The 23,873-nt window shown below is 37.1% G+C and overlaps 1 protein-coding gene across 1 annotated transcript in view; it reads left to right on the top strand.

The window, feature by feature from the left end:
• Nucleotides 1-23,873, top strand: part of DPH6 (diphthamine biosynthesis 6) — a 198,399-nt gene that overhangs the window by 114,543 nt on the left and 59,983 nt on the right. Inside the window, exon 5 of the mRNA XM_070797236.1 lies at nucleotides 402-520. Within this exon, the coding sequence (XP_070653337.1) occupies nucleotides 402-520 (119 nt within the window). The remainder of the gene's footprint in view (nucleotides 1-401; nucleotides 521-23,873) is intronic.

Here is a 23,873-nt window from a genome sequence, read left to right as displayed (position 1 = left end):
AATTTATCCTAATTAATATGATTATTTTATTAGGATAAATTTATTTGCCTATTTTGCTTAAGCTTTGCAATTTTGACTCCTAAGGAAGTTCTAAAAACAAAAATAATCATCCATTAGCATTTGGAAGCTTTTTTGCATAGATTTCTAAACTTAGAGTCTTACTAAAATTAATATTTCTAATCTGCCTGGAGATTTCATTTTTATCTGTTTAGGCATAGCTTGTGGAAATTAAACATGTTTATGTTGTATACATAAACTTCATTATGCAAAACATGCTTTTTAAAGTATTTTATATGCTAAAATCCTTGAGAGAAGCAGTATGTTTAAAATCAAAGTAATTGCTATGGATCTAAGTATAGAACATTAAGATGTTATATGATTTTTTTTTAATTATTTTATAGGTGTAAAAGGCTTAATCTCCAGCCTTTAGCTTACCTTTGGCAGAGAAACCAGGAAGATTTGCTCCAAGAGATGATATCATCTAACATTCAAGCAATCATCATCAAAGTAGCAGCTCTAGGTATGTAGCCAGACTTTCAAGGGAGCTGTCTGTTACCACTCAGATAATCTGAGTTCACTAAAAAACAGTTAAAACTGAAAAGGAAGATTGACTTAGAATATAAAAATGTGGAGTTATAAGCTAAAGGAATTGAGTAAGGGTAAGTTTTAGAATGGGCTTTTGATTATTTACCAAAGTGATTAATAGTGAGTCTTTTTTCTTTTTTGGCTTTCTTTTTTGTCCCTAAATATATAACTGCCTCTAAACTGGCATTATATTGTAGTCCTTCAGTTTAAGTTCCTTTTATAAGATATGGAATTCAGATTCATAGGGAACAAAAAGTATAGATTGATTATTTTTTTAAGCTTTTTAAAATCTGTATTTGGCACAACACATGATATTTTTATCTTTTTTTTAAAATACACCTTGAATAATGCTAAGTATCAATAGAATGATTGACTCTCTGGTATCAGAAATATACTGGGTAGTGGATTTTTGTTGAGGACAATGAGAAATTCACGTTTGAGACAGTGTCATTTGATCGGTTAGCATAGACACAACAGGCAGGTGGTAATCTGATTCAAATATGGATATTACATGTGAACACATTTACTTTGTTGTTGTGAATTTTTATAATTATATTCATTTTCAAGAAACCATGGGGTTTGAGCCCAATTCATTTATTTCATGAGCCTATTAACAGTAAATGCCCTGGAGCCTCAGGGTCCTCAAAGCCTAAATCATGTACCTCATTTGATAGTGTACACCTTGCTGATCTCTGAAATAACAAGGTCTCAAGCTGTGGAAGATGTTACAAATAAATTCACATTTTAAACAGCATTAAAAGGAAGATTCCATAGTATTTCTTCTTGGTAAACACCAAGCTACTCTCTTCTTGTAGAAATCAAGGTGTTATCTTTGGTGGAAAGCCTTATTTAGAGAACATGCAGTTAATCTCCTTAGCTGTTAAAAAGAAAAAAATGAGGTGGTTTTGTGTTCTTATTTTTGAGAAAATGTTGCTCAGCAACTCTTATGATTGAAATTCTCACTACAGATATATTTGTCTTGAGTTTCCCTATGAATGTCCACAGAGTATGCTCTCACTTTCTTTGTTGCTCACTTGCAGATTTTCTATGATTGCATAGCTCCATATTGAAGTTCATGTGACATTTCACTGAACAGTACATATTCTACCCCTAATACTGCTAGAAAATGGATTATAACCCGGAGAGAACCTGACCTGTTAGAAAAACAGAGCTATAGAATATGATGTTACTGTGACTGATATTACTTTTCATTTGTGTGTATGTATGTGTGTGCGCCTCTTTGAAAGGTTGGAGATGGTGATTAACGGTATTAAACTTTTGGGTAAAGTATCAAACCAAGTTGATTTGTCCTTGACATTCCAATGACAAAAGTATAGATCTGATTTTAACATTTATAGCACATAGTTTCTATTGATTGCCTATAGGTGTACAGAGACAGAAATTATTCTCAAGAACACTATTAAAGAAAGATTTGCTGAGTGGCACATTCCTTCTAAAGATACAGATATAAATGATACAGTGTAGGTTTTCAGGCTTACCCCCCACCCCCAACACACACACACTTTAATTTTCAGAAAAAATTTAAGCAAAAAAAAAAAGGACGATAGAACTTTTCCATGTGGAGAAGGTATCAGCAAAGTTTTGTGGCCATAAAATTATGGAATGGTCTTATATAAGGCTTGGCTCTATATGGATGTATAGAAACATATTTCTATAATTGTGTTACATAACCTCAGTGTCTTACAGGTGTGGGTGAACTCATGAAATTTTCATATTAATGACTTAGTATTTATTGACATTTCTGGTTTTTAGACTTATTTAAACACTATTTCCATATTGGATTTCAGAACAGTCCTGCCATTTAGAAATATTTATTTTTAATTGTATAAGTATTACATGAAAACATTCTTTTTTTTTTTAATTTAAATCAAGAAATTTTTATTTAGTTTTCCAAGGTTCTTGCCTTTTATTTGAATACAGAATGCTAATGGAATAAACAGCATCCAAGAGAAATTGTATAGACTCAAAAGTTCACAAAAAGTTGCCGAGGACAAAAATTAATCTAAACTGAAAATACCAAGTTCTTCCTAGCCAAAGAATCTGGACATAATTGGAATGCTTTTTTTTTTTTTTTTTTCAGTTTTTCATTTTAAATTTTATTTATTTATTTTTTTTAACTTTACAAAATTGTATTAGTTTTGCCACGTATCTAAATGAATCCGCCACAGGTATACATGTGTTCCCCATCCTGAACCCTCCTCCCTCCTCCCTCCCCATACCATCCCCCTGGCAATATATGGTAAATTTTCACGATACAGAAAAATTTGTTGTATTTTCTATCAACTCTTCTCTTGCCAATCATTCCCTTTCCCAGAGATACCACTGGAGTGATGCTGATCATCTTTTTTTGGTATGTGTATATATAATATTGGGACATCGCTAGTAGCTCAAATGGTAAGGAATGTGCCTACAATGTGGGAGACCCAGTTCGATCACTGGGACAGGGAAATCCCCTGGAGAAGGAATGGCAACCCACTCCACTACTCTTGCTTGGAGAATTCTATGGACAGAGGAGCCTGGCAGGCTATAGTCTATAGGGTCGCAAAGAGTCAGACACAACTGAGCAACTAACATACACACACATATATGGAGCATATTCTGTATGATTCAACCATATAAAATTAAAGGATAGAAAAAAATGAATCTACAGCGTTAAGAATCTGGAAAACTGTTATCTCCAGGAGGGCAAGTATTGACTAGGGAGATACTGGCAATGATCTAAATCTGGATTTTGGTTTTGATTACATAAATATGTCTAATTTTTAAAAATTCATTAAGTTGAACACAGATCCATTAGCATAAATGATGATATGTGAGTAGGTCATGAAAACCTTGCTCTTGGGAAGTGAAGAAACTATTCATGGGGAAGTAACAGATCTTCCAACTTAGTTACCTTGCATAGGGCCACATAGTTAAAAAAAAAAACAAAAACTTCCAAGCCATCCAAAAGAAAGGAGGCAAAAAGGAGGGAGATGAAAAGATAGGAGAAAAGATATATATGTGTTCTCCAAATATACACAAAATTAACAGAGATGTATCTGGAGAACCCCCATCCCACATTTTGAAATTAACCAACATACTTCTATTAACCTACTAATCAAAGAAGAAAGTATTTGAGAGTTGTGAGATGCAAGTAAGCTCATATTATATAATTCCATTTATGTGACATTTTAAAAATAGAAAATTATAGACACATGGTAAGTAACTGGATGCCAGATGCTGGGAGTTGGAGAAAGGACTGACTGCAGAGTGGGAAAATGACAGCATCCAACTTTTCTCATTAACTTTTGCAGAGTGGTGGAAATATTCTGTGTAATTATGTTGATGCTTGCATGCCTGTATATATTTACTGAAATTTAAAATTGGCGTATTTTATTTAAAGCCAATTTTAAAAATGAAAACAAACATGGCAGTGAATAAAATTTCCCAAAGCCAAGAACTGGGATATTAGCTGGCAAGTAGACTATATTGGACCTTTACCAAAAGCCCCAAGAGGCTGCAAATGAGTGTTAACTGGGATGATACCTGTTTAACCCTAAGCCGGATTTAACTTAGGCAACATTGGGAAGTATGGTTAAAGTTTGGAGCAGCCAATTCCCCCTCCTTTGGCCCACTTCAGTATAATCTGACCATTGTATACATTTCACTGCTATAAATACACAGAAATGGACAAGAAATATCTCACAGGTGTGCTACATTTGTTAACATCTGTAGAGCAGCGATATAATTGAAGACTGAAATGGGAAATTGATGCACTAGTTAATTAAAATGGCCGGAAAGGAAAAAAGGATTTAATGATTAGCTTAATTAAATTATTTTATGCTAACATTGACTATGGTAGCAAGCCATGCCAAGATTCTACTAGGAATGTTTCTGGGATTGGAAGGTAAGAATGAGGTGATGGGGGATGATTTAAGTATACAACTATCTATTTTTCCCATTTTACAAGTTTCTTTTGTTTTGTTTTGCCTGATCTCTTGGTCCCAGGCCTGAGCTTAAAGTTACATGCACCAAAAGAAAATGTTATCAGTGCAGAAAGCACAATATTAATACTACTAAATTTGACAGTGTCTGTCCTTAAAGACTCTTGGGAATATGTCACAGCTTCATCCATGGAGGTAAATTAAGCCCTGTGTCTAAACACAGGGCCATGTGTGCTGTGATTCTTTATCTGTCAAAATCTGTAATATCAACCTTGGAGTGAGTCCAAGGAGAAGCGTTAACAAGGCTGCTGTTCTTACTGTCCTCATGGTTTTATAATACATCTACTGAGCCAGAAAGGCCAATCATAGGGGAAAGGGTATGGGTCAAAACAGGTTGTAAATGGAAATGAAGGGTATCAGAGGAGATGGGAAAGCACTTATAAGTAGATTACAATTCTAGCAGAGTACAGTCATGTGACCTCCATGCTACCCCTCTGAGCTAGAGAATACCACACTTAAGGCATTCCTCTCAGATCTAATACTGACTACTTACGTTGAGAGGAAACTCTGGACCTCTTTTCTACAGAGAATGGAAGTTGCTGATATATGAGCTCTACCTGAAGATTTTACCTGGGCAATCTGAAGCAACAGAAGGACAAAGTTCCAGTTGATGGTTCAGTATAGGGGTAGTTTATTTACTATAGTTACCACTCAGTTATTGATTTATTGTCTATAGTTACCATTCTGATCATTTTTCTGATGATAATTACTAATGAATTATGTCAGTGAAAAATTCTGAACAGTAGAGCTTTTTCATTCTCTGTGGGCATAAAACAGAATGGTATGTTGCTAAGACACCTACCTAGGTGTAATGGAAAGCAGATTTTTACCGCCTGTCATAGCTTGATCTTAGAGAAGGAAACATCAACCCACTCCAGTATTCTTGCCTGGAGAATTCCATAGACAGAGATGCCTGGCAGGCCACAGTCCATAGGAGTCACAAAGAGTCAGACATGACTGAGAGACTAATACTATAGCCTGATCTAGTCCTTCAAATACAGAATATGTGAATGTAATGGACTTCATTTAAATCACTGCAGAATCACTACAGTGTCAACCCCAAAATCACTGCAGATGATGACTGCAGCCATGAAATTAAAAGATGCTTGCTCCTTGGAAGAAAAGCTATGACAAATCTAAACAGCATATTGAAAAGCAGAGACATTACTTTGCCAACAAAGGTCCATCTAGCCAAAGCTATGGTTTTTCCAGTATTCATATATGGCTGGGAGAGTTGGACCATAAAGAAAGCTGAGATCCAAAGAATCGATGCTTTTGAACTATGGCATTGGAAAAGACTCTTGAGAGTCCTTGGACTGCAAGGAGATCCAACCAGTCCAAAGGAAATCAGTCCTGAATATTCATTGGAGAGACTGATGCTGAAGCTAAAGCTCCAATACTTTGGCCATCTGATGGGAAGCACTGACTCATTGGAAAAGACCCTGAAGCTGGGAAAGATCGAAGGCAGGAGGAGAAGGGGATGATAGAGGATGTGATGGTTGGATGGCATCACTGACCCAATGGACATGAGTTTGAGCAATCTCCAGGAGTTGGTGATGGACAGGAAAGTCTGGCGTCCTGCAGTCCATGGGGTCACAAAGATTAGACACGACTCAGTGAGTGAACTGGACTGAATGGACTTCATTCAAGGAAATTGGAACACCTCTCTTGAGGGAGATGGACTTATTAGAGATACAATGAATTGATATTACTGATAACAGTTATGTGAAGTACATTTATGGAAAACCTGTGACGGCCAGGCAGAGCTGTGTTTGGCATAATATGCTAATTGAAATCTCATGAGATTTATATTTTGTGTACAAACCATTTTTCTAAACTATACAAATGTCACTAATGTACCATAGTAATAACACGCATTGTGACTTGATTACTATTTCCTCTACTGTGCTAGATGTTCTGTGTGGATTTTTGATCCTGACATTTCAGTTCTATATCAGACCAAAATACATAATATTCCTGAAAGCTCATCATGATGAAAAGAACTTGCTAGTCCAAATATAGACACTAGAGGGAGCTCTTTTCCAGGAGACTCACTACATCTGGAAATGGCCCTGGAGGGACAACAGAGCTCTAAATAACTGGACTAATAGAGTATTTACTTTCATGGAACATTGTGTCAGTCAACAGTATTGGAAGAGGGCCTAAATACTTACCCAGAAGAGACTATGGAATATTCTAATCATTATGGAAGTTGCTGTGTTTAAAGATAACAATCAGGAGTATCAGAAACCAAGCTAAAGATGCCAGTTTAGCACACTACCGTTAGCATAGATTATGGTAGGACATTACTGAACATGTGACCTTCATGCTTGTTTTCTAATGGCCCAAATACCACAGATATAAATGAGATTTGTCTTTTCATGGTACATTGGTGGAAATTGGACAGATAAAGGAATACCACTATGTTGACCTGAAGAGAGCATGTTGCACAATGACATCTGGAAACCAATGGCTGGTAAAACCTATACTATGACGTCTGGGATAGAGGTAAATCCTCAAACCAGATGGAATCCACAGTTTAATTATACAGTAATATCTCTGGTCACACCACCCTGGTCACAATAAAAGTGAATGTATGCAAAAGAAAGTTGATTTTGATGGGCAAGATATGAAGAATGGTGCTGTAGTCCTAATTGACTCTTTATGCCCTCCTGTGCCAGAGCATGATCAGTATGACAGTGAAGGACATGGAGAGTTGTTCTGATGCTCCTTGACCTCTGCTTGAATTGCTGTGTTGTTTGTTTACTTCTGTTCTTTAAATTATCAGTAAAGATAGGTGCTGAATAAGGTCTCAGATTTGTTTGAATCTGACTTGACAATCCAATCTTTTGGTTTAACTCAATTTCTCATTTATTTTGTACCATATTATGTAAGTAGGGTTGTAGAGAAAATGCATTTATGCTTCTGCACAATTAGGGCTTTCTGAGCAAATTTTGCAGCAACTTGGGACCTCAGTTAAAAGCAAGCATTAGAATTTAATGTATGATGGAATAGACAGAGAGGACTCCAGAGAGACTTACTTCTCTGGAGGTCTGTGTTTACATTTCAAGGGTGGAGGGATGAGACCTGGACCTTGGAGACATCTCCTGGGTTGTAAAACTGGAGACACTAGTTTTATTCCTCCCCAGAGAGAGATTTTTTACATTACAAAATGAAGACACAAGTCTTTGCTTTTACTTTTCCAAAGAATCTCTCAGAAGGAGAGGGGAAACAACTGTCCCCTTTTTCCTAAGTAAATACGCAGCTTTATACCTTACCTACAGAGGATGCAACTACTTGAAAGATTGCATCTCATTCTCATCATCTTGCTTCTGGGTAAAGAGCTGGCACCAAGAAGAACCAGAATGATATTATCTACTTACTGTGTGTATGAGTATTATCTGTTCTGCTCCAAGAAATTCATGTTGACTTTCAGCATGTTAATAAATACAAATATTAAAATTTTAGCAATCTGTGAAACAACAGTTTCAGAATCACAGTGCTAATACCCCCACCATCACTGTAATTGTTGAGAACAGTTAAAAATAATTTTTTACATGTGCTTTCCTGAATTTCACTTCTCATCTCTTAAAAGTTCTATATCTGTTTTGTCTGAGCATGTAACTATTATATACTGTACACTATTTATAACAGTTTTATGGAAATATAATTAGTATGCCATGCAGTTCACCCATTTAAAGTGTACAGTTATTAGTACATTCACAGTGTATTCCCATCTTTATGTCTTTATATATTTGCTATTCTGCACATTTCCTATGAATGGAGTCCTACAATATGTTGTCTTGTTCATATGACTGGCTTCTTTCATCTGAAATAGTGTTTTCAAGGTCTGTGTATATTATAGCCTGGATCAGTATTTGATGTTTTTTTATTGCCATATAACGCTCCATAATGAATTGTCCCTTTCTTTATTGCTTTATTCAGTTTGTTCATACTCTGTTTAGGAATTTTGCATGCATGTTGAAAAGAAAGATACAATCTTCTTTCCGAGTAATGACATATACGGGTAATAAGGTTACCCTGGCCTCATAAAACTTACAAGTGTTTCCTCTTTTTCTGTTGTCTGAGAGAGTCTCAGTAAGATTGGTGAGTCAATAAGTAATTTCTTAATTTTTCTTCTTACCCATTTTCATTTTATCCATTTGATGTTAACTATTTTTCATGATTTTTAAAAAAATTTTCTATCTTTTGCTCTGTGGGATATTTTAATGTTTCACATTGTTCTAAGAGGGATTCATTAGCTTTAATTATAATTAGCTTTAATCTTTTCAAAATCATTTTTCAGATCATAATTTTTAAATTAATACATAAAATATAATAAAATCTTTTCAGTCCTTCCTAATCAATATAAGGAATTTAAGGGACTAGCCCATAGACAGGCCAGAAACAGTCCTATTTGGGATCCTTATATCCCAATGATACAAAGGATTGACCTTTGATTCAAAATGGCTTGCTGTATTTTTTTCAGTAATATGTTTAACATGATGGACCTTATATGTTCTATTTTATAAGCTGAAAATAAAGATGAATAGAGAAAGAGTTTTATTAGAATATAGCCATGCTTATTTGTTTACATATTGCCTGTGGATACTTTCTTGTTACAATGTAAGAGTTGAGTAATTGCAAAAGAAACCATATGGCCCACAAAACCCAAAATGTTTACTGTTTCGGTTGTAGAAAATGTTTACCAATTCCAGTTTAGAGAGACCTGATGGGATTTCACTCTAGTCAGACAATTTTATTGGTAACTACATCACTTTCACTTTTCACTTTCATGCATTGGCGAAGGAAATGGCAACCCACTCCAGTGTTCTTGCCTGGAGAATCCCAGGGACAGAGAGGAGCCTGGTGGGCTGCCATCTATGGGGTCGCACAGAGTTGGACATGACTGAAGCGACTTAGCAGCAGCAGCAGCAGGTATCTTTGAGGGGATTTGAAACTCAGAATCCTGCCTAGAAAGCATTCTCCTGAGAGAATGCTACTGATTCTTTGTGTTGACAAGTTATCTTCATTCAATTCTTATTTCTTCTAATTTCAAGGAATTTGAATCCTTTGCCTGTATGTGTTTGGTATGTGCCTGTATGTTACTTTTTCCAATAACATTTCTCCCCCAGTTTCTACTCCCGAAGTTTGAACACACATTATTGTTACTATATATATATATATAGTTATTATACACACACACACACACACACGCACAGGGGCTTTCCTGGTGGCTCAGACAGTAAAGAATCTGCCTGCAATGCATATATATGTTGTTGTCGTTGTCCAGTCGAAAAGCTGTCTGACTCTTTATGACCCCATCAACTACAGCACGCCAGGCTTCCCTGTCCTTCACTATCTCCCAGAGGAGTTTGCTCAAACTCATGTCCGTTGAGTCAGTGATGCCATCTAAGTATCTCATCCTCTGTCACCCCCCTTCTCCTCTTGCCCTCAGTGTTTTCTAGAATCAACATTTGCATTTCATGATCTGATTTATAGAACTTCTTTGACACAAGTATATATCTGACTGGGTTTTGGTTCTTAACACCAGTTATTTTATGTTACAACTTCCCTTCTCTTAACTGTTTTGTTTTTTTTTTTTTCTTAATTTGTTCTAGTGAAATACGTCTTCAATATCTATTCAGGAATTATAGGTATTTCAAAAAATTTTTTTCTTGAGCTCAGGTTGTCTTTCTTTTGCTTTAACATGTGAAAGTCAACACATGTTCATGGATAATTTGAATTTTCTCCTTTGTAAGTAACTTGCTTGCTTGTTTGTTTTTCATATATTTCCTCTACTGTTTTATTTTCTTGTTATGCAAAAAGAGAGACTTAGATATTGTATAATTGTGCTGCAACATAAATCCAATCCACCTCTCTTTCTCCACCTCTAAAAATCACTGGAAGTTTTCCATGCAGCAGATGGAATATAGGCAAGACAATTAAGCCTGTGGTTTTCAGTGGAGCTAGATGTATTTTTCTTTTTTGACAGGTTCAGAAAAGTCAGTGTCTAAATTGTGGTTAAATCTTGGGACTTTTTGACTTCCTGTATTATACTTTTAATCTCACATTTTTATCTGCTTTGTTGAAGATATTTCAGGTATTTCAGATGAGATATAGTTATGATTTGGGATACTAGAATAGCATCAATTAGAATAGTATCAACTAGAATAACAATTTCAAAATAACAATGTTTTTAAGTGAAATGGTTTAATTTGAAAGATAATAGATGAGTTCATAATTGACTTACACCAGTGTTTCTGGGAGAAAATGTTTGTATTAAGCAATTAAAAACATAATTATAATGATTATTGCGCAAAGCCCATCTTTATAAGGTCTTAAAGAGCAAATGCTATACTACAAATAGTTTTAGATAGTGATTAGATTGAAAATGACTGGTTTTATTTCATTTTATTTTTGGGGTACTGGATAAAGAAAGATTTTATAAGAATAAATTTGTCACCTGCCTTAGGCAGGAGTAATTAGATGTAAGCAAATTTAATGGAGTCTGTGTGCTCTGGGGCCATTCAGCTGTGCTTCAATAATTGCAACTTTTTTTTTTTTCAACATATTTTTTTTAACATATCAGTGGCAAAAATGTTAAAGTATAGGGTGTCCATTTATCTTTTAGGTAAATAACTTTATGTACTTTATAAGCAAAGAAGCAATGAATGTATTAACAAATAGTAGACTACAGTCAGAAATGAATGTTGCTGATGGTATACAGTTATTCTATTTCCCTAATTCATTAGCATTAGATGACTTAAGACTACTTCCATCCTTTGTTGTCCTTCATTCTGTTTACTGTCACTAAAAAAATTCAAAGTTTACTTAAACAATATATATTTGAACAAGTAAATATTGTATTTTGATACTTCCCTTTTTAATTCAGTCTTTACAAATTAAAAAGGTTTAATGATTTTCCAAGACACAGATCCACAATAACAAATTATTTTTTCCTCTTTTTTCCCCCCAAAGTGTAGGTTTATCTCTTCTGTACAAAATCTCCTGGAATCTAGCTCCTGCTAATCACTATTATGATTTTGCCACTCCTCACTCATAAAAACTACACACCAATACTCAGTTAAAATAGCATTACTAAAATATTATTCGTATCAGGGATAGGTTTTTTCTCATTACAGAAATCCTTACAATATTGAATTCTGTTGATACTTAAAATGTGATTTAACTTACAGTTTTTCAAAGACATCTTTTGTATAAAGAATCAGAGTATGAGAATGTAAGAATGTATGTCTGTAAGTGAAGATAAAACAAATGACTTAATTAATTCATGTTTAATTAAACAAACCTCATAAGAAGTTGATAATACGTTAGTATCAACATTTAGGAAGGCCCATGTTGATGTATCACATCATTCTTTCTCTATCCTGCTCTTTCATTCTCTTAAACAATTATTTGAATGAGCACTTGCATGGTATGCTGATTAAATCTGTGACACTAAGGTTCTTGGGATCACTAATACTTTGAATGATAGAATCAGAATACTGACTCGCATTATTGGCTGGAACTAGAGACTAAAGCTGACCAGGTGAAATGTAATAGAGGTAAATATACAGAGTTCTGGTTTTTAATCCCTAAAACCAACTTCAAAACATAGAATGGGTGCGATGTTGCTTAACACTAGGACTTGAGAGAAAAATCTTTGAGGTTTTGATTTTACACTTACATGTGTACATTGTAGGTACAAACTCGGTGCTGAAGCAGCTAAGGGAATATGAGGGGTTGCATTAACAAACAGGATGAATATCAGGATCTTCAGACTAGGCGAAATGTATTCCTTGGTGGCGGGGAACCCTGAAAATAAAACCAATGATGGATTAGCAGCAAATATCTCCAGAAAGTGTTAAATATGAAAAATTTAAAAATTTTGTTTTATGTTTCTTGTATTTCCTTTAAGGAATGGAAATTGCTTTTTTAAACTGGGGGAAAGATTAGAGTAAGATGGGACACAGAAACACCTATAATTCAGTGAGTGGTGAGTGACCAGAACACTGAAGGGACAAGAAATGGTGCCACTGGAGGACCATTTAGTTCAGTTCAGTTCAGTCACTCAGTCATGTCCAACTCTTTGTGACCCCATGGTCTGCAGCACACCAGCCTTCCCCATCCATCACCAACTCCTGGAGCTTACTCAAACTCAAGTCCATTGAGTCAGTGATGCCATCCAACCATCTCATCCTCTGTCATTCCCTTCTCCTCCGGCCTTCAATCTTTTTCAGCATCAGGGTCTTTTCAAATGAGTCAGTTCTTCCCATCAGGTGGCCAAAGTGTTGGAGTTTGAGCTTCAGTATCAGTCCTTGCAATGAATATTCAGGAGTGATTTCCTTTAGGATGGACTGATTGGATCTCCTTGTAGTCCAAGGGGCTCTCCAGAGTCTTCTCCAACACCACAGTTCAAAAGCATCAATTCTTCGGTGCTCAGCTTTCTTTATAGTCCAACTCTCGCATCCATATATAACTACTGGAAAAACCATAGCTTTGACTACATGGACCTTTGTTGGTAATGTCCCTGCTTTTTAATATGCTATCTAGATTGGTCATAGCTTTTCTTCCAAGGAGCAAGTGTCTTTTAATTTCATGGCTGCAGTCACCATCTGCAGTGATTTTGGAGCCCCCAAAAATAAACTCTCACTGTTTCCATTGTATCCCCATCTATTTGTGATGAAGTGATGGGACCGGATACCATGATCTTAGTTTTCTGAATGTTGAATTTTAAGCCAGCTTCTTCACTCTCCTCTTTCACTTTCATTAAGAGGCTCTTTAGTTCCTCTTCGGTTTCTGCCATAAGGGTGGTATCATCTGCATATCTGAGGTTATTGTTATTTCTCCCGGCAATCTTGATTCCAGCTTGTACTTCATGCAGCCTGGCATTTCACATGATGTACTCTGCATATAGGTTAAATAAGCAGGGTGTCAATATACAGCCTTAACGTACTCCTTTCCCAATTTGGAACCAGTCTGCTCCATGTACAGTTCTAATCTGTATGCAGATTTCTTAGGAGGCAGCTAAGATGATCTGTTATTCTCATCTCTTGAAGAATTTTCCACAGTTTGTTGTGATCCACACAGTCAAAGGCTTTGGCATCGTCAATAAAGCAGAAGTAGTACTCTTGCCTGGAAAATCCCGTGGACGGAGGAGCCTGGTAGGCTGCAGTCCATGGGGTTGCTAAGAGTCGGATATGACTGAGCAACTTCACTTTCACTTTCATGCAATGGAGAAGGAAGTGGCAACCCACTCCAGTGTTCTTGCCTGGAGAATCCCAGGGACAGGGGAGCCTGGTGGGCTGCCATCTATGGAGTCACACAGAGTTGGACACGACTGAAGTGACTTAGCAGCAGCAGCAGGTGTTTTTCTGGGACTCTTTTGCTTTTGTGAGGACTATTTAAAGGAGCCATATATTTAGGCTGAAGTCAAGGCAGCAGGTTACTGGGCCAAGGAGAATGGCAATTTTTATAGCAGTCCATAATATTTGAGGGCTTCCCTGGTGGCTCAGATGGTAAAGCATCTGTCTGCAATGCTGGAGACCCGGGTTTGATCCCTGGGTCGGGAAGATCCCCTGGAGAAGGAAATGGCAACCCACTCCTTTACTCTTGCCTGGAAAATCCCATGAACAGAGGAGCCTGGTAGGCTACAGTCCATGGGGTCACAAAGAGTTGGACACAACTGAACGACTTTACTTATAGTATTTGAAAGTCTACTGATACTTTCTGTGGCTTCAGAGAACAATTCTAAGAGAAAGTGGAAGCCGTATAGTGAAGCAAATCTTGGTTTGGTATCAGAACTTTTTGACATTTGGAGCTGTCAAGTAGTGGCATTAGGAGGTTGCCATAGGCCCTTGTGTGACTTTCTTCAACTTCTACTTCATGCCCTTGCTCTTCCTTATGTAAACCTGTCCCGTCATGCTGAAACAGAAGTAATCTGAGGTTGTAGAACTGAGCTGACTAAGGTTGCTTCTGGGAGGAAATTCCATCCTTCCCCAAAGACTGTATTCATGGCTCTATTCATGAAGGGTAGAGGTTTGCCCCCATTAGGTAACTTTAGAACAATATGCCACTTGCTCTGAGGGCAGTTCTATAGAGAGAATTTTGGAAATGGATTGATTAAAGGCGAATATGTATTCTACTGGAAAAAGCATATATACTGTGCAAAGGTGGCCACTGTGAAGGTGACAGCCCTCATTTAAATACATAAAAATCAGTCTAATTATGACTTCTTAGTTTTCATTAAAATCTGAAGCTTACATGGAACATGATGAGAAATTTAAACTAGTTATGGTTTTCAGGTTCCACTTGTTAGGTAAAAATTTTGTTACATGCTTATTTTACCCTTGCCCGTTGGTCTCTTACTATATGTTTGTTTGTTTTTCTTGATTTGGAAGCACATGATTTGGAAAGACATTTCCCTATGGGCTTCCGTGGTAGCTCAACCGGTAAAGAATCTGCCTGTGGTGCAGGAGACCCTAGTTTGATTCCTGAGTCTGGAAGATCCCCTGGAGAAGGGATAGTCTATCCACTCCAATATTCTTGGGCTTCCCTGGTGTCTCAGATGGTAAAGAATCCAACTGCTATACAGGAGACCTGGGTTCGATCCCTAGGTCAGGAAGATCCCCTGGAGGAGGGCATGGCAAGGCACTCCAGTAGTCTTGCCTAGAAAATCCCATGGACAGAGAAGCCTGGTGGGCTACAGTCCATAAGATCACGGAGTTGGACACGACTAAGCAACTATGCATGTAGGGTACCTACTGTTACTCCACATCTTGTCTATAGTGAAATTATTATTTGTTTTTTAAACCAAAGGTGATCTATATGTGTCTGGAAGAGGTAACGCAGTGTTAGGGAAGAAAAGAGAAATTGTCCCTGAAACTTTGTTTTCATTACTTAGCAAGTTTTACAATTAATGACTGAAGTTTCTCTTGTGGCCTCTCTTCCCAAAGACTGTGCTTATTTATTTTTCCCAGTAGTCTCATGTGACCTTGTTAAAAGCTTCATGTAATTCCCAAATAAATTACATTTACTGGTTTACTTCTATCTAGTATTTTATTGACATTTCCAGATAAGTTTAATAGGATGGAGAGAAACAGTGTTCTCTTTATAGACTCAGTGGGTGATTTGACCTTAGCAGGTTAACCTTATCCTGGTTGAAGGAAGCTATTCTTAATTAGACTCTATCAGCTTCTCCATTATCACCAGGAGAGACACTGGTCTGTACGTCTATAAATTGTAATTTGATTGTTTTTATTTCTTACAGAAAAACTACCATATTAGAAAAATGGCAGTATTTGAAAACAGTTGTGATTTTCTGAATACATTGCATATTCTCATCTGTAGTGGAGCCATTTCACACTTTATTTCCTTCAGAAACTCTCAGTTGAATACCATCTGGCCATGGTGATTTATTACTGTGGAATTTCTCAAGTTGCTCTATTATTTCCTCCTAGGAGATTGCTCTCTGCTACTACCCCCACTGATTTTCTCAGAAAGTGCCCTTGGAATAGTCGTTTCCCCACTATGCTGTGCAGCAAAGGTCAATGTCAAATAAAACGGAATTAAATTTCTCTGCTGCTTCTTATCCTCTTACTTGTCCTTATTGCAAGTCTTCACTGATGGGGAGAAACTCAGCAGTTAGTCCAGCCACTCATGTCGGCTACTTCATGTTGTCATTTTTTTGTCCTTTTAATTTTCAAATTCTTTTTTTCCCCAACAATATATTTTTGGTATTTAACTCAGAACAAAAAACACAAATGTGAAAAAAATGTTCTAAATACTTTCAATGTATTCATAAGTGACTCTGTGAAATTATTTCCAGGTTTTTTTAAACTATCCATAGATTTCCCTTTGACCTTTCAAATAATGGGCACACTGTATATCTCTTATTGTTACTGTCCCTTTATGTCTTCCAAGCAGCCTGGATTATTTTTAACTCCCTTACTTTCCTCTTAGAAAGCTGCTAACCATTTCTTCTCTTCAAGTTTTGAACGTATTTATTTTAAAGTTTCACTCATTAGGTTAACATTAAGAGATGCCCATACTAATTAGAAAATAAGCTACAATTGTGCAAATGTCCCAATTGCTGAATTTTACTCCTACACATACTCACCTACAGTAATTTCCTATACGATGCATTAATCTGCTTTTTCTTTTATAACTGCCCAAATAAGCCAAGATAAGGCATATTAATTATTGCTTCTACACATTGCACTCTTCTGTCATTTATCTGGATAATAATGGACATAATTAAAATCATTCACAAGCAATAGTCTTCCTAGAAAATAATGCTGAACGGTGAAGGTTAAAAGCAGATTCCATTATTCTTTCATATTCTGTGGTTAGCATAACATTTTTTACACCTGAACTTTGTTCAAATAATTATTTGTTTAAAAAAGGTTACTTAATGTGCATTCAAGCTTAGTTAATTGCTACTAGAAATATATTTTTACCTTTATACAAAGTACTTTAGCATAGAATTTCTAGCTCAAGTATTGAAACATAGAAATCGAAACGTTTAATATCTCCCAAATGTGCTATCAGTCACGTAAACTTTGGGAATTGGTGATGGACAGGGAGGCCTGGTGTGCTGCGGTCCTTGGGGTTGCAAAGAGTCAGACACGACTGAACCACTGAACTGAACTGAACTGCGTGGTCTAGTGGTTTTCCCTACTTTCTTCAATTTAAGTATGAATTTGGCAATAAGGAGTTCATGATCTGAGCCATAGTCAGCTCCCGGTCTTGTTTTTGCTGACTGTATATAGCTTCTTCATCTTTGGCTGTAAGAATATAATCAGTGTGAAATTGGTGTGGACAATGTGGTGATGTCCATGTGTAGAGTCGTCTCTAGCATGTTGTTAGAAGAGGGTATTTGCTATGACCAGTGCATTCTCTTGGCAAAATTCTGTTAGTCTTTGCCCTGCTTCATTTTGTACTCCAAGGCAAACTTGCTTGTTACTTCAGATATCTCTTGACTTCCTACTTTTGCATTCCAGTCCCCTATGGTGAAAAGAATGTCTTTTTTGGATGTTAGTTCTAGAAGGTCTTGTACATCATTATAAAACCATTCAACTTCAGCTTCTTCAGCATTAGTGTTGGGGCATAGACTTGGATTACTGTGATATTGAATGGTTTGCCTTGGAAACGAACAGAGATCATTCTGTCACTTTAGAGATTGTACCCAAGTACTGCATTTTGGACTCTTTTGTTGACTGTGAGGGCTACTCCATTTCTTCTAAGGGATTCTTGCCCACAGTAGTAGATATAATGGTCATCTGAATTAAATTTGGCCATTCCAGTCCATTTTAGTTCACTAATTCCTGTAACATTGATGTTCACTCTTTTCATCTCCTGTTTGACCACTTCTAATTTACCTTGACTCATGGACATAACTCTAGGTTCCTATGCAATATTGTTCTTTACAGCATCAGACTTTACTTTCATCACCAGTCACATCCACAACTGTGAGCTGTTTTCACTTTGACTTCGTCTCTTCATTCTTTCTGGAGTTATTTTTCCACTCTTCTCGAGCAGCATATTGGGCACCTACCAACCTGCGGAGTTCATCTTTCAGTGTCATATCTTTTTGCCTTTATACAGTTCTTGGGTTCTGAAGGCAAGAATACTGAAGTGGTTTGCCATTCCCTTCTCCAGTGGATCACATTTTATTAGAACTCTCCACCATGACCTATCTGTCTTGGGTGGCTCTGCGCAGCATGGCTCATGGTTTCATTGAGTTAGACAAGGCTGTGATCCATGTGATCTGTTTGATTAGTTTTTTGTGATTGTGGTTTTCATTCTGTCTGGCCTCTGATGGATAAGGATAGGAGGCTTGTGGAAGCTTCCTGATGGGAGAGGTTGACTGTGGGGGAATCTGGGTCTTATTTTGATGGGTGGGGTCAGCAAATCTTTAATCCAGTTCTCTATTGATGGGCGGGCAGTGTTCCCTCCCTGTTGTTTGTCCTAACTATGGTAGGGGTGGGTAATGGTGGCAATGGTAATGGTGACCTCTTTCAAAAGAACTTATGCCTACACTATTGTATTCAGTGCTCCTGACCCCATATCAGGCCACTGTTGACCCATGCCTCTGTCTGAGACTCCTGGACTCTCACAGGCAAGTCTGGCTCAGTATTTTGTGGGGACACTGTTCCTTTTTCCTGTATCCTGGTGTGCACAAGGTTTTGTTTGTGCCCTCCAAGAATCTGTTTCCCCAGTCCTATGGAAGTTCTGTAATCAAATTCCACTGGCCTCCAAAGTCAAATTCCCTGGGGGTTCTCAGTCCCTTTGCCAGATCCCCAAGTTGGGAAATCTGTTGTGGGTCCTAGAACTTTCTTAACAGTGTGAGAGTTTCTTTGGTATAATTGTTCTGCAGTGTGTAGGTCATCTGCTTGGCGGCTCTATGGTGGGGTAATACCAACCTCCTCCAAGAAAGAGGGCTTATGCCACACACCACATGTCCCAGGTCTGCTGCACTCAGAGCCCCTGTCCCTGTGGCAGGCCACTGCTGACCCGTGCATCTGCAGTAGTCACTCAAACACTCAAAGTCAGGTCTGGCTCAGTCTCTGTGGAATATCTGGGTCCTGGTGCACATAAGCTTTTGTTTGACCCACCTGAGCATCTCTGGTGGGTTGTGCTGGGGCCTCTCCTTTGTCCTTGGATGTGGGTTTTTTTTTTTTTTTTTTTGGTGGGATCCAACATTTTCCTGTCAATGGTTGTTCAGCAGCAGGTTGCAGTTTCGGAGTTCTCTCAGGAGAAGATGAATGCATGTCCTTCTACTCTGCCATCTTGTGTGTATCTTGCAAATGTGTTGTAAATACCATTTTAAATTGAAAGAAAAGAAAATCAAGGCTTAAATATTAGATTTTGAGTATATGCAATAGAATGTTTCCTTAAGGTTCAAATACAAACACTACTAGTCCTCATCTCTGAATAGAGTGCTTTTTGCTCAGTCTGTAAAGGAAAGTAGCAGATTACAACAGCAGAAGAGTGCTGGCTTAGGCAGCATATATATTACAGCAGAGGAAATAAATGCTGATTTTGTTCATTTTATGGCTGAAAAGCCCATCTTTTCTTCACCAGGTAGGGCAGGCTGGTCTAAAAATGTTACTCATATGACTGTTTGGTTCTAGTATGGATATAGGCTTTGAATTTTTGAATACATTAAGATTCTCTTCATCCTGAGCTTCTCTGTACGTATACATATATGTGTGTGTGTATTGCCTTCCAAAAAGTATGTACTGTATTATAATTCTTGAACCTTTCTGCCTTCAACTCTACAATTCCCTTTATTCTTTAAAATATACAAAACACAATATTCACAAATATATAAAATCTTATTTTAATGCATACTATTATAAAACTTGTCCCTCTATAGTAACCTTTATGACTATGTTAGTCAGTTTACACTAGAACTTTCATGTTAATATATAACAATTAACTGAAAATTCCTCCTGGAAAGATAAATCTTTGAGCCTTCTTCTGTTTTTCTATTTAGTAGTAAGACTATTTAATAACTGTATTGCCTAAGCAGATATTTGTGTATAGGAATATTTCAATATCATTCTATATCTGCAATGGTTGGAAAGTGAAACTTTTCCATCTCAGATGTGAGCCCAATGTTTATGTATTAAAACTGCTTGGAACAAGAATATGTTATAACGTTTGTTGGGCTTTGGCCTCTGACAAATTCTCTTTCAGAAAAGTACTATTGTATTGGTTGATATCTCAAACATATGTAGGTAAATATTTAGAAATGTTTATGGATCAGAGACTGTAAATTTACATAAAAACCAGGTGAGATTTGCGTCTCACAGTGTACAATCTAAGGTATGGACAATAATCAGGGTTCTCTGGAGTCACCTGTACTCTCTTTGTAGCAAGTTATTCTTTCACTGGAAATGTCTTAGGACAGATTTTCTTCTGAATTTGATTCCAACTTCACTCAAGCAAACAAATTTAGTTCAAATTTTGGGCAATTTCAGTGCTGATACTTTCCTCTTCCTTTATTCAGTGATCTTTTAAGTGGAGTTTGTAATGGAGAGGACATGTATTAGTCAGGATTCTCCAGAGAAAACCAACATGATATAAAAAGAGGTGTATTATGAGGTGCTGGCTCACATAATTATGGAGGCTGTGAAGTCCCACAGTCTACTGTCTGTAAATTGGAAATCCAGGAAAGCCAGTAGTATAACTCAGTTCAGGTTCATAGGCTTCAGAACCGGAGGATCCACTAATGTACAGTCCAGTCTGAAAGCAGAAGAGGAGATGAATGTCCCAGTTCAAGCAGTGAGGCAATAAAAAAAAAGGGGGGGTCAATTCCTCTTTCCTCTGCCCCTTACTCTATTTAGGGCTTCAACAGATTGAGTATTGCTCACCCATGTTGGAGAGGGCAATTTACTGAGACTACTGATTCAAATGCCAGTGTCATCCACAGACACACTCAGAAAAAATGTTTCATCTGGGCATCCCATGGTCAACTCAGGTTAACATGTAAAATTAACCATCACAGAAGAAAAGGAAGAAAAGGAAAGAACTGAATGCCAGTGCTCATATAACCATCTTGCCCAGAAGTACAAATAAAGGATTTTAAAATGAAGATGATCAGATAAAATCTGTATTTTGAACAGTTCTCTGATTGCTGTGGCTATCAAAGTTTGATATTCCTCCAAGCTCTTACGTATATTTTATTTTCTCCTTTACAAATTCTCCTTGAGTGATTTCATCTCATGTCATCTGTTTCTGTATTAGTATCCTCAGCCCAGACTTCTGTGCTAGGCTCTCACCCCATTTTCCTAATTGACAAATACCTCTTCTTGGTTGATTCCCTGAAACCTCAAACTCATGTCTAAAATTGAATTTGCCCTTTATTTTACTTCCCAAACTGTCTTGTGTTCTGTTTTATATCTGAAGTAAATCATGTTTGTTGACACCATGTTTTACTTTGACAAGTAAGAAACCTGTGAATTATCTTTGCCTTTTCTTGTGTGTGTGTGTGTGTGTGTGTGTGTGTGTGTGTGTTTGAGTAAAATGCAATTGTTTAAATTTTTAATTAGAGGCTAATTACTTTACAATATTGTAGTGGTTTGGGCTATACATTGACATGAATCAGCCATGGGTGTACATGTGTTCCCCATGCTGAACCCCCCTCCTACCTCCCTCCCCATCCCATCCCTCAGGGTCACCCCAGTGCACCAGATCTGAGCATTCTGTCTCATGCATCAAACCTGGACTGGTATCTGTTTCACATATGATAATATATATGTTTCAGTGCTATTGTCTCAAATCATACCACCCTCGCCTTCTCCCACAAAATCCAAAAGACTGTTCTATACATGCGTGTCTCTTTTGCTGTCTCGCATATATGGTCATTGTTACCATCTTTCTAAATTCCATATATATGCGTTAGTATACTGTATTGGTGTTTTTCTTTCTGACTTCACTCTGTATAATAGGCTCCAGTTTCTTCCACCTCATTAGAACTGATTCAAATGTATTCTTTTTAACAGCTGAGTAATATTTCATTGTGTATATGTACCACAGCTTTCTTATCCATTCATCTGCCAATGGATCTCTAGGTTGTTTCCATGTCCTGGCTATTGTAAACAGTGCTGCAATGAACATTGGGATACACGTGTCTCTTTCAATTCTGATTTCCTCAGTGTGTATGCCCAGCAGTGGGATTGCTGGGTCGTATGGCATCTCTATTTTCAGTTTTTTAAGGAATCTCCACACTCTTCTCCATAGTGGCTGTACTAGTTTGCATTCCCACCAACAGTGTAAGAGGGTTGCCTTTTCTCCACACCCTCTTCAACATTTATTGTTTGTAGACTTTTTGATAGCAAGCATTCTGACCTGCGTGAGATGGTACGTCATTGTGGTTTTGATTTGCGATTCTCTGATAAGGAGTGATGTTGAGCATCTTTTCATGTGCTTATTAGCCATCTGTATGTCTTCTTTGGAGAAATGTCTGTTTAGTTCTTTGACCCATTTTTTGATTGGGTCGCTTATTTTTCTGGAAATGAGCTACAGGAGTTGCTTGTATATTTTGGAGATTAATTCTTTGTCAGTTGCTTCATTTGCTATTATTTCCTCCCATTCTGAAGGCTGTCTTTTCACCTTGCTTATAGTTTCCTTCATTGTGCAAAAGCTTTTGAACTTAATTAGGTCCCATTTGTTTATTTTTGCTTTTGTTTCCATTACTCTGGGAGGTGGATCATAGAGGATCCTGCTGTGATTCATGTCAGAGAGTGTTTTGCCTATGTTTTCCTCTAGGAGTTTTATAGTTTCTGGTCTGACATCTATGTCTTTAATCCATTTTGAGTTTATTTTTGTGTATGATGTTAGAAAGTGTTCTAGTTTCATTCTTTTACAAGAGGTAGACCAGTTTTCCCAGCACCACTTGTTAAAGAGATTGTCTTTTCTCCATTGGATATTCTTGCCTCCTTTGTCCAAGATAAGGTGTACATAGGTACGTGGATTTATCTCTGGGCTTTCTGTTTTGTTCCGTGGATCTATGTTTCTGTCTTTGTGCCAGTACCATACTGTCTTGATGATTGTAGCTTTGTAGTAGAGGCTCAAGTCAGGCAGGTTAACTCCTCCAGTTCCCTTCTTCTTTCTCAAGATTGCTTTGGCTATTCGAGGTTTTTTTCTTTTTCCATACAAATTGTGAAATTATTTATTCTAGTTGTGTGAAAAATACCGTTGGTAGCTTGATAGGGATTGCATTGAAACTATAGATTGCTTTGAGTAGTATACTCATTTTCACTATATTGATTCTTCCAATCCATGAACATGGTATATTTCTCCATCTATTTGTGTCATCTTTGATTTCTTTCATCAGTGTTTTGCAGTTTTCTATATGTAGGTCTTTTGTTTCTTTAGGTACATTTATTCTAAGTATTTTATTCTTTTTGTTGCAGTGGTGAATGGAATTGTTTCCTTAATTTCTATTTGTTTTCTCATTGTTAGTGTATAGGAATGTAAGGGATTTCTGTGCATTAATTTTATATCCTGCAACTTTACTATATTCATTGATTACCTCTAGTAATTTTCTGGTGGAGTCTTTAGGGTTTTCTATGTAGAGGATCATATCATCTGCAAACAGTGAGAGTTTTACTTCTTTTCCAATCTGGATTCATTTCTTTTTCTGCTGTGGCCAAAACTTTCAAAACTATGTTGAATAGTAATGGTGAGAGTGGGCATCCTTGTCTTGTTCCTGACTTTAGGGGAAATGCTTTCAATTTTTCACCATTGAGAATAATGTTTGCTGTGGGTTTG

Source organism: Bos indicus, chromosome 10, assembly GCF_029378745.1.
Source record: "Bos indicus isolate NIAB-ARS_2022 breed Sahiwal x Tharparkar chromosome 10, NIAB-ARS_B.indTharparkar_mat_pri_1.0, whole genome shotgun sequence".
NCBI lineage: Eukaryota > Metazoa > Chordata > Mammalia > Artiodactyla > Bovidae > Bos > Bos indicus.
Note: the sequence above shows the minus strand (reverse complement) of the source record. Positions and strands in the feature narration are given on the sequence as shown.